The 15,761-nt window shown below is 43.2% G+C and overlaps 1 protein-coding gene across 2 annotated transcripts in view; it reads left to right on the top strand.

Annotated features, from left to right (window-relative positions):
* LOC132827162 (mediator of RNA polymerase II transcription subunit 13-like) overlaps positions 1 to 15,761 on the top strand; it is a 241,001-nt gene that overhangs the window by 204,609 nt on the left and 20,631 nt on the right. For both annotated transcript variants that reach the window (XM_060843702.1, XM_060843701.1), the window contains exon 18: positions 14,821 to 14,997. In XM_060843702.1, the coding sequence (XP_060699685.1) occupies positions 14,821 to 14,997 (177 nt within the window). The remainder of the gene's footprint in view (positions 1 to 14,820; positions 14,998 to 15,761) is intronic.

Here is a 15,761-nt window from a genome sequence, read left to right as displayed (position 1 = left end):
CTTTTGTCAAATTTTATCCTGAACTATTCAACCACAAACCATGGAAAATAATTGCTCTTTGTGAAATCATAATTACATAAAGCTTATTCTCATAATTTCAAAAACTGTTGAGTCTCTGGCCCTTAGCTACAGCACCGACAGCCATTAGAAACATCTGTTTCTACATACTTCATCTGAACTGTTTGAAGTTTTAAACAATTATTATATCAACCTGTAAGTTCTAACATTTAAAAAGAACAGCTCCAATGTTTTAAAACAAGTTAGTTAATTTTCATATTTGCAATTCCTCATACAGGCAGCATCCTAATAAATTTGTGTTTGCTGCTGCTTCAGAGCTATAATATTCTCCCTACAGCACTTTGATGTTGTCATAAAGAATGGTTTCAGCAGCGACTGTAACTATTTGACCCTTCATGCTCATGCCTGCTTTTTGCAAGAGCAACTTAGCTAGCCCCACTCCCCTTTCCCTGAAGCCCTGCAATAGTACTTGACTGTAATCTTTAATTTGTGTCCTATATTTCCATTGCCAAAAAAAAATCAGTTTATACCTTTTTATGATTTTAAATATCCCTGTCAAATTCCCCCTCCAGCATCTTTGAGGGGGACAACTCCTTTTCCAGTCAATCTATGTAACTTAAATGCCTCTACTCTGGAGCCATTTACAACTCTTTTTAAAACCTACTCTAAAACCTTCATATCCTGCTGAAAGTGTAGTGCCCAGAATTGGGCGTGCTACTCCAGTTGAGTCCAAACTATCATTTTTAAAGGTTCACCATTAAATATTCACTACTTTAAAAAAAAATTACGTACCGCTAATTTGTTACGATTTCTGTAGAAATTGATGACTTTTTAAAGACTTAAATCCCAGGGACTATCAAAAGGATCACATGACTAGATGCCCAGTTTTAAGACTTGCAATAATGAGCTAAAAGCAGCATTGACTAATGTTAGGGACACAGGAATAAACTGAATTTACCAAAAATTGAAGTCCAGCAGTTGAGTATGAGCTCTAAACAGTCCCTAATTACAGAAAGTCAAGTAACTTATGAAGTACATCAAACAAATTCTTAATAATGTAAGAGAGAACTTATTGCCCTTAATTGCTGGAAAACCTGGGTTGGAAGGAACTGTAGGCCACTGTACTGTTTGCCGAGCAACACTCTAGCCTGTCAAAACCACCTGATGAAGGACTAGCGCTCTGAAAGCTAGTGCTTCCAAATAAACCTATTAGACTATAACCTGGCGTTGTGATTTTTAACTTTGTACACCGCAGTCCAACACAGGGCACCTCCGAATCATCTCTCTAGCCTTTGTCTCTGTTTCAAAGTCCAGGGAATTGGAAGGAACAAATCTTCCAAAACCTGCTGTGCAGACAAGTACTCTCTCTGTTGAAATTTTCTCTTGGGTGAAGTATTTAGGAAACTGTTCAAGTTTCCATATCACAATATCTTGACTACGCTGCTAACCCTGAAATACTGAGCTCTCAGCTTTCTAAAGACTTGGGACAAGCTCAATTTCTCTCACAGCCAAATTTGATCTATCAATTTATGCTTGTCAGCAAGAAAACTGGTAGGCTGTGTTTGGCGAGTTATATCTTTTATTTTTCAGACTGTTGGTCAATGCGGTGTTTTATCTTTTTGCTCTTTATAAATAATACCTCAGTCAAGTTGTGTGTGTTTATTTGAGATTAAAATGAGATGTTTTAATTCTGGATTAAATTGTAGTTGTTGGCCAGTTTTGCAACTTGATTTGAGAAATTAATTTGGTTTTACAGCGGATTATCTTTGAGGTCATTAAAGAAACCTAGTGGAAGTGTTTTCTATTCTGGATAGCAGTACAATAGTGAAGCACTTGGCCATTTTGTTGATTTGAATCTAAACAGTCATATTATTGATGCAAAGGGTAGAATTCAATTACCAGCACTTTTCTCATGTCTCAGTCATGACACTAAACATAGTTTTGTAGGCAACTTATACTCAATTGCAGGGCTGTTGATTTCCCCATTCCAACTTGGGAAACAATCAAAGGGAAATCATGTTTGAATAATTTATTGGTGCTTTTGAGGAAGTATCAAGATAGAGGGGAACCAAGGCTATACTGTATTTGGATTTCCATAAGGTATTTGTTGAGGTGTGACATCAAAGGTTATTAGACAAAATGTAAGCTTATGGTGTAAGGGCAACTTATTAGCAAACAATTCTATCTCTGCTAATCAGAAACAGAGTGACATAAGCAATTTTTTGTGTTGACTGGATACTAAGGGGAATCAGTGTTGGGATCTCAATGGTTTACAATCTGTATTAATGGCTTGAATGAACCAGACACCAAATGTGATACAAAGATAGGAAACTAAGTTGTCTCAAAATCTTAATTCTACAAGGGCTGTTGATAGGTATAATGAGTGGCAAATGTTTAGCAGCTCAAATACCATATGGCAAAATATGAATCTATGAACTTTGGCAAGAAGAGACAGCAGTATGTTATTGCTGCTGTGATAAAACTCGATGTAGAGAAATTTTGGGTGTGCTGGTGCACAAATGACCAAGTCAATATGCATGTACAGTAAGTAATGATTAGGAAGACAAATGGAAAGTTATTTATAAGCAGAATGGAATAGAAGGTTAAGAATATTTTGCTGCAGTTGTGCAGAATGTTGGTGAGGTTGCATCTGGAATGCTGTATATAGTTTTAGCTTTGCGTAAGAAATGATATAAATCCATTAGGAACAGTTCCAAGAAGTTTCAAGAACTTGACTGATGCTGGATGGAGGGATTATTTTATGTGAAAAGGTTAGTCTGTCCATTGTATCTATTGGAGAATGAACTATGTTCTTATTTAAATATGTAAGGTCTTGGAGGAGCTTGACAGAGTGAATGTTGAAAGATGCTCTCCCTTTGTTGGAGGGATTAGCATAAGGTGATATAGATTTAAAAACAATGGGTCTCCCATTTAAGATGGAGATATGAAGGAGTTCTTCCTCTCAGGAGAGGTCTTTGGAGCTCTTTGTCATAAAAGAGCAGCAGAGGTTGGGATCATTCAATACAATTAAGGTAAAAGTAGGATCGTATAACACAGAAGCAGACTTTTCATTCCAACTTGTCTGCACTGATCGGCTATCCCAATCTGACGTAGTCCCATTTGCCAGCACTTGACTCGCATCCCTCTAAATATTTTCTATTCAGAAATCCATCCAGCTACCTTTTAAATGTTGAATCGTGTCTGCCCCTATTACTTCCTATGCATGAAAAAGTTACCTCTCAGGTCCATTTTAAATCTTTCCCCTCTCACCTTAAATTTATACTTTGTAGTTTTGGACTCCCCCACCTGGAAAAAAGTGCTTGGCTATTCACCTTCAACTATGCCCCTCATGATTTCATAAAACTCTATAAGGTCACACCTCGGCCTCCAACACTCCAGAGGAAAGATGTGCCAGCCTATTCAGCTTCTCCCTGTAACTCAATCCCTCCAGTCCTGGCAACATCATTGTAATTTTTTTCTGCAACTTCTCATATTTAACAACAACCTTCATCTGGAATGTTGACCAAAATTATATGCAGTATTCCAAACTTGGCTTCGCAAATACCCTGTACAGCTGCAACACAATGTCCCAGTTCCTATACTCAATGTTCTGACCAATGAAGGCAAGTGTGCCAAACGTTGCCTTCACCACCCTGTCTACCTACAACTCAATTTTTAAGGATCTATGCACCTGCATCTCCAGGTTTCATTGTCTGGCAACATGCCCCATTGATCTACATTAACTGTTAAGTCCTGGCCTGGTTTGCATTACCAAAATGCAACGTCTCACTTTTATCTAAGTTAATCTCCATCTACCACACTTCAGACTATTGGCCTATCTAAAAAAGAACCCACTGTACTCTGAGATAATCTTATTCACTGTTCACCATACCACCTATTTCGGTGTCATCTGCAAACTTATTAACCCTGTCTCTTATATTCACATCCAAGTCATTTATACAGATGACAAAAATTAGTGGAACCACTCTGATCCTTGTGGCACACAGCTGGTCACTGGCTTCTGGTTTGAAAAGTAACCCTCTACCACCACGCTCTGTCTTTTTACCTTCAAGCCAATTTTGTATCCAATTTGCTAGCTTGTCTAGATTCCATGTGATCTAATCTTACTAATCAGTCTATCATGCAGAACCTTGTCAGACCATATAGACAATGTCCACCACTCTGCCTTCATCAATTTTCTTTGCAATCTCTTCAAAAAGCTCAGTCAAGTTAGTGAGACACGGTTTCTCATTCACAAAGCCATTCTATCTCTAATCAGTCTTTGCCTTTCGAAATGCATGTATATCGTATCCCTCAGAATCCTCTCCAATAACTTACATACCACTGACATGAGGCTCAGTGGTCTATACCTCCCTGATTTTTCCTTTCAGCCTTTCTTAAATAATGGCACCACATTAGCCAACCTCCAGTTTTCAGATACCTCACCTGTGGCTGTAGATGATACAAATATCTGAGAAAGGGACCCAGCAATCACTTCTCTAGCTTCCTACAAAAATCTGAGAAACACCCGATGAAGTCCTGGAGATTTATTTATCTTTATGCATTTTAAGATCTCCAGTATCACCACATCCACATAGTACGAACTCTTTTCAAGACACCACTATTTATTTCCCCAAGTTCCTTAGCTTCCACTGTAAATACTGATGTGAAATCTTTGTTTTGTATCCCCCCCCAGCCATCTCCTGTGGTTCCATACGTAGATGGTCACATTGATCTTTACAATGGCCTATTCTCGCCCTAGTAACTCTTTTGTCCTTAATGTACTTAGAGAATCTCTCTGGATTCTCTTAATTCTATTTGCCAAAGCTATCTCATATCCTCTTTTTGTCCTCCTAATCTCCCTCTTAAGTATACTCCCATTGCCTTTATATCCTCTAGGGATTCACTTGATGCCAGCTGTCGAAATTTTTTTCTTGACCACAGCCTCAATTTTCCCAGTTGTCCAGCATTCCCTATGCCTACAAGCCTTGCCCTTCAAACTGATGGGAACACAAGGTCTCTGAGATCTGGTTATCTCATTTTTAAAGGCCTCCCACTTCCCAACAGTCCCTTTACCTGCGAATAGCTTCTCCCAATCAATTTTGAAAGTTCCTGTCTCATACCATCAAAGTTGGCCTTACTCCAGTTTAAATTTTAATGTTTTAATCAGTTCTATCCTTTTCAATAACTGTTTGAAAACTAACAGAATTATGATCACTTGCCCTGATGACACGTCAGTCACTTGCTTCTGCAGCATATGTCATCCAACTATGCTTGGGGAGTCTTTTTCTGTTGCTCTCCACTTTGCTTGCTAGAAGAGGCCTCTAACTATTTAGCTTTGACCAATATAAAATGAAGTTCACCGAAACAACTGCAGGTATGAATCAAGATTTTGAACTTCACAGAAAATGAGCAAACCAAAAATATTTTTACTTTAATGAATTATCCAGTATTCAAATATATGTGGGTAATTTTAACCTCAAAAACGTCAGTGGGTTTAGGATAGGTGGAATATTAAGATTCTAAAATTTTGTAACACATGTCTGCTTAGTTTTAAAAGCATGCAGATCAGTTATAAAACAAAGGCAAGGAATAGATGAGCAGCATGCTACTTTAGTGGAGAGGGATTAGAGAACTCTGTGGGACAGACATCTGGGTGTCCTAAAGGCTAATATTCGGGTACAGGTAGAAGATCCTTTATTCAAACATCTGAAGACCAAAAAGCTCTGAAATCTGAAGGCTTTTGTGAAGTTTTTTTTCTCATTAGCAAGATTGTTTGTTTGGTGAGCAAACAGTTAAGTCTTCACCCATTCGATGTACATCACTCAGATGTGATGTGGGGAGGCGTGGCCAAGCACCAACAGGCCTGGGGTTTCTCAGTGAACGCTCCCCAAGTCGAAACACTCAATTGTGTCACTCAGATGTGACATGGGGGCGTGCCCAAGCACGTTCTTACTTCGAAGTCTGCTCCTCAGATAAGATTTGTAAAAATTTTCACCATTAAACTGTCACTTATTCTGAAAACTGAAAAATTCCGAATTCTGAAAAACAGCTGGTCCTGAGCATTTCAGATAAAGGATCTTCTACCTGTACTGAGTGTGATTTAGATAGATTCTTGATTAACAAGGAGTCATCAGCTATCAGGGATGAGTAGACATGTGGATCTACGACCACAAGGATATCAATACAATCTTATCAAATGGTAGAGCAGGCTAAGGTATTAAAGCAGGGCCAATTCCCACGTCTAATTTGTGTGTTCTACGTGATGTTTGCACTCACACCATGCTTCCAAGGGTTTGATCCAGTGACCATGAACGAGCAATTGTTTGAGTTCCAAGTCAGAATGATGTGGCTTGGAAAGAAACTTGCATATTGTGGCTGCAGCCCTTGCCCCTCTGAGCGATAGAGGTCATGGTTTTGTAACATGCTGTCAAAGGAGTCTTGCTAAATTCTGTGCTACATTTTGTGTCTGCTGCATACTACTACATTGGTGGAAGGAGTGAATATTAAGTTGTTGGATGAGGTGTGATCAAGCCAACTGCTTTGTCCTGAATGAGGTCCAGCTTCTTGAGTTGGACATGCATACCACTTGGAAATTGAGAGTTTTCCATTGCTTTTGTTGTTTGCAATCTATACTTCAGCTTTGGTGATTCAGGAGATAAGCTGCATGCTTCAGAATTTCAATGTGATTAATTCTTGCCTGCCTTCTAGGCAATTGTGAATGGTCTGTATAGAATAGATGGGGAAGAACTGTTCCTGGTCATTAAGAAGGAGTGAGAATGAGATGACTGATTTAATTTAATCTGATTTTCAAACAATGTGCGCATGTGATGAGAAAAAACTCACAGTGCATGGTTGAATTCTGGAATATCTGTCTAGAAATGTGTTGGAGGCAGAGTCAGTTGAGGTGTTCAAGAGGGCATTAGCTGATTATGAATAGAAACATCTTGTAAAGGTACAGTAAAACACAGGACAATGCCACAAAGTCAGCACTAGTTGAAGAAGCAGTGAAACACGATGGTCCGAAAGACTGCCTGCTATGATTCTGCGAAAAGAAATAATGCTCTATTGGCGAATGGTCTGAAAATTGAGAGACAATTTGACAAATTCTGTCAATCCACCAGTTTATTTTCACTAAATCAAACTACTAACACTGCAGACTGTTTTAGTTTATGGCTTGGATTGAAATCGGGCCGTTTTTAAGTCTTGAAGCATTCACAGGTCAGCTTCTCAGGGTGTATAAGGTAGTTATAGAAATAGAATGAGGTATAGACACTTAGTGGTTTCCAAATGGTTGAACCAAGACACAATTTTAGGAAGGGAAACTTTCCTTTGCATGTTTTAGAATTTTTTTCTTCATAGACAGAGGGTGGTGGTGGAGGATTGCTCTTCCGACTAGATGTTTGTAACCAGCAGTCTGCTGCAAGGATCAGTGCTGGTTCCACTGCTTTTCATCATTCGTATAAATTAATTGGATTCGAATTTAGGAGATATGGTAGATGACACCAGAATTGGTGGTACAGTGGGCAGCAAAGAAGGTTACCTTGGAGTGTAATGGTACCTTGATCATATGGGCTGATGGACTGAGGAGTGGCAGATGGAGTTTAATTTAGATAAATGTGAGGTGCTGCATTTTGGTGGGGAGAATCGGGACTGGACTTATACACTTAATGGTAAGATCCTGGGGTGTTTGCCAGGCAGAGACCTTGGAATGTAGGTTCATAGTTCCTTGAAGGTGGAGTCGCAGGTAGATAGGGTAATGAATACAGCATTTGGTAAACTTGCCTTTGTTGGTCGGTGCATTGAGAATAGGAGTCGGGACATCGTGCTGCAGTTATAAGGGACGTTGGTGAGGTTACATTTGGAATACTGCATTCAATTTTGGTCTCCCTGCTACAGGAAAGATGTTAAATCTACCTGAACCTTTTCAAGTTTACAGCAATGTTGCCAGGGTTGGAGGGTTTGAATTATCAGGAGACTCTGAATAGACTGGGGCTATTTTCCCTGGAGCTGAGGGGTGACCATGCGGAAGTTCATAAAATCTTGAGGAGCATGGATAGGGTGAACAGCCAAGGTCTTTTCCCCAGGGAGCGGAGTCCAAAACTAGACGACATATGTTCAAACTGAGGAGAATGTTTTAAAAGGGAACTAAGGAGCAACATTTAGTGCATAAGTAGGTGGGGAGCAGAAGGATACAGATGCTTAGGAATTGGGTGACAGGTTTAGACAGTAGACTTGGATCGGCTCAGGCTGGGAGAGCGGAAGGGCCTGTTCCTGGGCTGTAAATTTTCTTTGTTCTTTTTAAATGGGACTAGGTTAATTTAGGATATCTAGGTAAAAACGAGGAATGCAGATGCTGGAAACCAGAGTCTAGATTAGAGTGGTGCTGGAAAAGCACAGCAGGTCAGGCAGCATCCAAGAAGCAGGAAAATCGATGATTCGGGCAAAATTGAAGAGCTTTTGTTCGAAACATTGATTTTCCGCTCCTCGGATGCTGCCTGACCTGCTATGTTTTTCCAGCACCACTCTAATCTAGACCCTAATTCAGGATATCTGGTTGGCTTGGACAATTTGGGCTGAAAGTTCTGTTTCCATGCTGTACATTTCTGTGACTCTCTGACTTCTGATTTATTTCACCTAAAGCAAGACTGGAAAGGGTTCAATCCAGGGCTGTGTAATCTCTCCCAAGCAGGTTTTCAAGCATTTAAAGGCAAAAACCCCATTCTCACCTCCTGAGAGCTTTATTTAGCTGTTTTAAAAGTCATGAATTTCAGTTAATATTATGTGGGTAATAGCCCACATTAAAGTGTTGACCTAAACCCTTTTTCATCCACAGCTTGTCAAAACTCCTTCCAGTTTTTTTTCCCATATTCTATGAATATAGTATTGAGTCTCAGCCCTACCAAATAATGTTAGTCTCAGTCTTTTGATTGAATTTGATTTAGATTACTTAGTGTGGAAACAGGCCCTTCGGCCCAACAAAGCCACACCGACCCGCCGAAGCGCAACCCACCCATACCCCTACATTTACCCCTTACCTAACACTACGGGCAATTTAGCATGGCCAATTCTCCTGACCCGCACATCTTTGGACTGTGGGAGGAAACCGGAGCACCCAGAGGAAACCCACGCAGACACTGGGAGAACGTGCAAACTCCACACAGTCAGTCGCCTGAGGCAGGAATTGAACCCGGGTCTCTGACGTTGTGAGGCAGCAGTGCTAACCACTGTGCCACCGTGCCTTCATCAATTCCAAGTTTCAATGGCCCCCCCGGCACAAAAGAAAGTCATATTCAGTGGTTGTTGTGCATTTATCTCCTAGTCTGTCTTAACAGCTCTAGAGACTTCAACCATATAATTCATCTACAGTACCCCTCCTGTGTTGGCACGCTTCCTGCAACTGTCTTTGCTGGTTTCACATGCGCATATTGGATGAAACCTGAGCATCTCTTCAATATTTTCTCTTCATACCACGAGAATTCTCCAGGGATTCCTCTTTTGTAGTTCCTTTTTCTTACCTCCATATTACTGCTTGTTGGCATCATTCACAAACATAAAGTCTGATTCTGTATGAACCGATGATGTTCCGCTCTTTCTCCACACCACAGCAGCAATGTCTAACCATTTCTTTCTACTGATGCTTCTGATTCATTCCTCTGCATCTGTGTTGTGATACTGTTTATTAATATTCAGTCTCAGGTAAGCCTTACTTTTCTTAGCACAGTATTGGAATAGTTGTCTCAGTCAGCTGTGGGAAATTTGGTGCTTCATAAGTTAGTTTATCACCTTCCCAGGTCTTTTTGTTAGATGGCATTAGGTTTATGACTTTGGCATTGTTTGTGATGCATTAAAAATATGATACTTAATCTGGACGGTATTGCGGCAGTACTGTGTTGGACTGATATTGACACATTTTGAAATTAGATACATTTCATATAAATAATACATTCAGTTGTTGTAGAATGGACATTGAGCACAATCTTTTAATGTGTCCATTTGTTGGCTTTCTGATAGCTGCACCTATAGTCTCCTGGAAGACTCATCATGTAAATCCACTGGTTTCGAAATTTGAGTGACAGGAATGGAGTAGGAGGTGTATTGTTTTGATCCCAGTTGGATGAATCCCTGTCTGATGATTAAGTGTAGAACAGCAATAGATGAATGCATTGAGTTTAAATATGGGCAGCAGTGTTTTGGGTCATTTTCAGTTTATGAAGAATGCTGTAGAAAAAATTGACTAAAAAAGCGTTGGAATGGTAGAATCTGGAGTGATAAAATCACAAAAATTAATTTCTGACTTGAAAATTTCATCAGTGGATGGGCTGAGCTGCAGATGGAGTTGATGTTAGTACAGAGTAGTAGCAGGTGGTCTCTTGATTGAGGAGACTTGGGGTCGAAGGCTGAGTTCAGAATTCAACTCTGGTTCAAGCAGAAACAGGCAAGGAGGGATTTGGAATTTGGAGCTAGGAAAAAACATTTTGTGACAGGGACCCAAGACAATAATATCAGTATCCTTGATGGTTCTTCAGAGGAGGTTTTAGCCCATCTATGCATGTTAAATGAGTAGTAAAATCGTTAGGGTAAGTGGGGGTGATGCCAAGCTGGTGTCATTAACTAATTAGAAAGAAAAGCATAACAAAATCATTCCTGAAGATAATGGACAAATAAGACTTGAAACAGACAAGTAGGAGAAAGTGAGGACTGTAGCTGCTGGAGACCAGAATTGAAAAGTGTGTGCTGGAAAAGCGCAGCAGGCCAGGCAGCATGCGAGGAGCAGGAGAATCGACGTTTCTGGCATAAGCCCTTCTTCAGGCTGGTGTGCCGAGTGGGCTGAGATAAAAGGTTGGGGGGAGGGGGAGCGCTGGGAATATGATAGGTGGAAGGAAGTGAGGGTGATAGGCCGGAGAGGGGGTGGGGCGGAGAGGTTGGGAAGATGATTGCAGGTCAAAAGGGGGGTGCTGAATCCAGGGGTTGGGACTGAGATAAGGTAGGGGGGAGGGGAAATGAGGAAGCTGGAGAAATCTACATTCATCCCATGTGGTTCCTAGGCGAAAGATGAGGCGCTCTTCCTCCAGGCGTCGTGTTGCCATGGTCTGGCGATGGAGAAGGCCAAGGACCTGCATGTCCTTGTCAGAGTGGGAAGGGAGTTGAAGTGTTCAGCCATGGGGCGGTTGAGTTGGTTGGTGCAGGTGTCCCAGAGGTGTTCCCTGAAACGTTCCGCAAGTAGGCGGCCTGTCTCCCCAATGTAGCGGAGACCACATCGGGTGCAGCAGATACAGTAAATGATGTGTGTGGAGGTGCAGGCGAATTTGTGACAGATATGGAAGGATCCATTGGGGCCTTGGAGGGAGGTCAGGGGTGAGGTGTGGGCGCAAGTTTTGCACTTCTTGCGGTTGCAGGGGAAGGTGTCTGGAGTGGAGATTGAGTTGGTGGGGGGTGTGGACCTGACCAGGAAGTCGCGGAGGGAGTGGTCTCTCCGGAACGCTGATAGGGGTGGGGAGGGAAATATATCTCTGGTGGTGGGGTGTATTTGGAGGTGGCAGAAATGACAGAGGATGATAGGATGTATCCGGAGGTTGGTGGGGTGGAAGGTGATGACCAGTGGGGTTCTGTCCTTGTGGCGATTGGAGGGGCGGGGTTCAAGGGCGGAAGTGTGGGAAGTGGAGGAGATGCGGTGGAGAGCATCGTCGAACAAGTCGGAAGGGAAATTGCCATCTTTGAAGAAGGCCATTTGGGCTGTTCAGTATTGGAATTGGTCCTCCTGGGAGCAGATGCTGCGGAGGCAAAGGAATTGGGAATATAGGATGGCGTTTTTACAGGGGGCAGGGTGGGAGAAGGTGTAATCTAGGTATCTGTGGGAGTCAGTCAGTTTATAGTAAATGTCTGTGTTTTGTTGGTCACCCTAGATAGAAATGGAGAGGTCTTGAAAGGGGAGGGAGGAGTCTGAGCTGGTCCAGGTAAATTTGAGGTTGGGGTGGAAGGTGTTAGTAAAGTGGATGAACTGTTCAACCGCCTCGTGGGAGCACGAGGTAGCGCCAATATAATCATCGATGTAGCGGAGGAAAAGGTGGGGGATGGTGCCAGTGTAGTTGCGGGAGATGGACTGTTCCACATATCTGATGAAGAGGCAGGCATAGCTGGGGCCCATGCGGATTCCCATGGCTACTCCTTTGGTTTGGAGGAAGTGGGAGGATTGGAAGGAGAAGTTGTTCAGAGTGAGGACCAGTTCAGTCATTCGAAGGAGGGTGTCAGTGGAAGGGTACTGGTTGGGTCGGCGGGAGAGGAAGAAGTGGAAGGCTTGGAGGCCTTCGTGATGGCGGATGGAAGTGTATAGGGACTAGATGTCCATTGTGAAGATAAGGCGTTGGGGGCCGGGGAAGCGAAAATCATGGAGGAGGGCGTGGGTGGTGTCCCGTAGGTGGGGAGTTCTTGGGCTAAGGGAGACAGGACAGTGTCGAGGTATGCAGAGATGAGTTCGGTGGAGCAGGAGCAGGCTGGGACAATGGCTTGGCCAGGGCAGTCGGGTTTGTGGATTTTGGGCTGGAGGTAGAAACGGGGGTGTGAGGTTGTGGGACTATGAGGTTGGAGGCGGTGGATGAGAGATCCCCTGAGGTGATGAGGTTATGGATGGTCTGGGAGATGGTGATTTGGTGGGGTCATGGTCAATGGGGCAGTAGGAGGAGGTGTCCAAGCGTTGGCATCTAGCTTCAGCGGTGTAAATATCGGTGCGCCAAACTACCACTGCGCCTCCCTTGTCTACTGGTTTGATGGTGAGGTTGGGGTTGGAGCGGAAGGAATGGAGGGCTGCACGTTGTGAGGGTGAGAGGTTGGAGTGGGTGGGAGAGATGGACAGGTTGAGTTGGTCAATGTCACGGCGGTAGTTGGATATGACAGAGGGTCCCCTGTTATGCCTGCCTCTTCATCAGATAGGTGGAACAGTCCATCTCCCGCAGCTACACTGGCACCATCCCCCACCTTTTCCTCCGCTACATCGATGATTGTATTGGCGCTACCTCGTGCTCCCATGAGGAGGTTGAACAGTTCATCCACTTTACTAACACCTTCCACCCCGACCTCAAATTTACCTGGACTGTCTCAGACTCCTCCCTCCCCTTCCGAGACCCCTCCATTTCTATCTTGGGCGACCGACTCAACACAGATATTTACTACAAACCGACTGACTCCCACAGCTACCTAGATTACATCTCCTCTCACCCTGCCCCCTGTAAAAACGCCATCCCATATTCCCAATTCCTTTGCCTCCGCAGCATCTGCTCCCAGGAGGACCAATTCCAATACCGAACAACCCAGATGGCCTCCATCAAAGACTGCAATTGCCCCTCCGACATGGTCGTTGCTGCTCTCCACTGCATCTCCTCCACTTCCCGCACCTCCGCCCTTGAACCCCGCCCCTCCAATCGCCACCAGGACAGAACCCCACTGGTCCTCAACTTCCACCCCACCAACCTCCGGATACATCCTATCATCCTCCCTCATTTCTGCCCCCTCCAAACACACCCCACCACCAGGAATATATTTCCCTCCCCACCCCTATCAGCGTTCCGGAGAGACCACTCCCTCTGCAACTCCCTCGTCAGGTTCACACCCCCCACCAACCCAACCTCCACTCCCGGCACCTTCCCCTGCAACCGCAAGAAGTGCAAAACTTGCGCCCACACCTCCTCCCTCGCCTCCCTCCAAGGCCCCAATGGATCCTTCTATATTTGTCGCAAATTCACCTGCACTTCCACACACACCATGTATCTGCTGCACCCGATGTAGTCTTCTCTACATTGGGGAGACAGGCCGCCTACTTGCGGAACGTTTCAGGGAACACCTCTGGGATACCCGCACCAACCAACCCAACCACCCCGTGGCTGAACACTAACTCCCCCTCCCACTCCGCCAAGGACATGCAGGTCCTTGGCCGCCTCCATCGCCAGACCATGGCCGCACGATTCCCGGAGGAAGAGCGCCTCATCTTTCGCCTAGGAACCCTCCAACCACATGGGATGAATGTAGATTTCTCCAGCTTCCTAATTCCCCCACCCCCCCACCTTACCTCAGTCCCAAACCCTGGATTCAGCACCGCCCACTTAACCTGCAATCTTCTTCTTGACCTCTCTGCCCCACCTCCTTTCCGGCCTATCACCCTCACCTCCTTCCACCTATCGTATTCCCAGCGCTCCCTCCCCCACATTTAATCTCAGTCCACTTGGCACACCAGCCTCATTCGTGAAGAAAGGCTTATGCCCGAAACGTTGTTTCTTCTGCTCCTCGGATGCTGCCTGGCCTGCTGCGCTTTTCCAGCACCACACTTTTCAACCCTTGAAGCAGACAAGGGCAACCTTGCTCAGCCGGAGCATGGCTGGATGAATTGGAGGACAATATTGTAAGTTGTATTTGAACTTGCGGATGTGCTGAGAAGGATAAATGTAAATAGTGCCACCATGATTACATTGACATTGGATTTCATTTAATTTTGAGCTCTATCAAGGTCATTGAAGCAAATATGGAAACCTGATTTAAAGTTGTCCGAATTTCGGTTTACTGGAAAGTGGTAACACCTATGTGGGAAATATCAGAAATGTGTGTCAAACATTAGAGAAGGAATGTTGGAGATTGGAGTGCAAGGTCAGGCTTCAGAAATGGGTTTTATTGTGGATAGGTTAAGATGACAGATTTCAAATAGTGAGGAGGTCTTTAAAGGCAAAAGCTGGTTTGTTTATTGACAGTGGTAAATTTGTGCCCAGGACATGACTTTTGAATGCATTGCAGTAACAGAATTTTTTTTGTCTGCAGTTCTGGATATTAGCATCCTTTCATCCCAGGATGTGGTCCGCATGCTGCTATCACTGCAGCCTTTTCTCCAAGATGCCATTCAAAAGAAACGGACAGGAAGGACATGGGACAATATCCAGCATGTGCAAGGACCTCTCACCTGGCAACAATTCCACAAGATAGGCAGAGGATCCTATGGTAAATTCCAGTTTTCATTTTTATGCATAATAAAAGAAAATTCTGAACAATGTTTTGATTATTGATATACCTATTTAAGTTGCTTCCCTTGAAGTAATGCAGCATTCACCAACTAAACTTTCAATCCTTCGGTTTCCTGATGATAACAGGAGATTGTTATGCAAATTAAAACAATTTCTAAATTTTGAAGATTCTGCGTGCTCATTTTACTACTATTTAAAATATATACTGTAGAATTATATGAACATGCATGTTAAATGAGACACATGTTTACAAAGCTCAACATGTGACAAAACAAATTGTGTGGAATAGTGGAGTTTCATTTAATAGGACAGTAGACTAATATTGGGAGTTGGATCATTGGGATATTTGTACCTAAACTCCAAAAAAATTGGTTAAGCATGATTTCCCTTTCACAAAGCCATACTGACTGCCTGATTAACTTGAAATTATCTAAGTACCCTTTTTTTAATATCATTTCTGATATTCCTTATGTCAAATGTTAAGCTGATTGGCTTTTAGTTCCCTGATTTTTGATATTATGAGTAGTTTTCTGCCCCATATATAAAGAAAGATGTGCTGGAGGGAGTCCAGAGGTTTACAGGAATGAAGGGCTTGTATTATGAGGAACTGTTGAGAACTCTGGGTCTGTACTTGACAGAATTTAGAAGGATGAGCGGGGGGGGGATGTGATTTAAAATGTACAGAATATTGAGAACTCTGGATGGAGTGGATATGGAGAAAATGCTTCCACCAGTACGACA

Source organism: Hemiscyllium ocellatum, chromosome 24 (assembly GCF_020745735.1).
Source record: "Hemiscyllium ocellatum isolate sHemOce1 chromosome 24, sHemOce1.pat.X.cur, whole genome shotgun sequence".
NCBI classification, from domain to species: Eukaryota; Metazoa; Chordata; class Chondrichthyes; order Orectolobiformes; family Hemiscylliidae; genus Hemiscyllium; species Hemiscyllium ocellatum.
The sequence above is the reverse complement of the archived record's forward strand: the minus strand, read 5'-3'. Positions and strand labels throughout refer to the sequence as shown.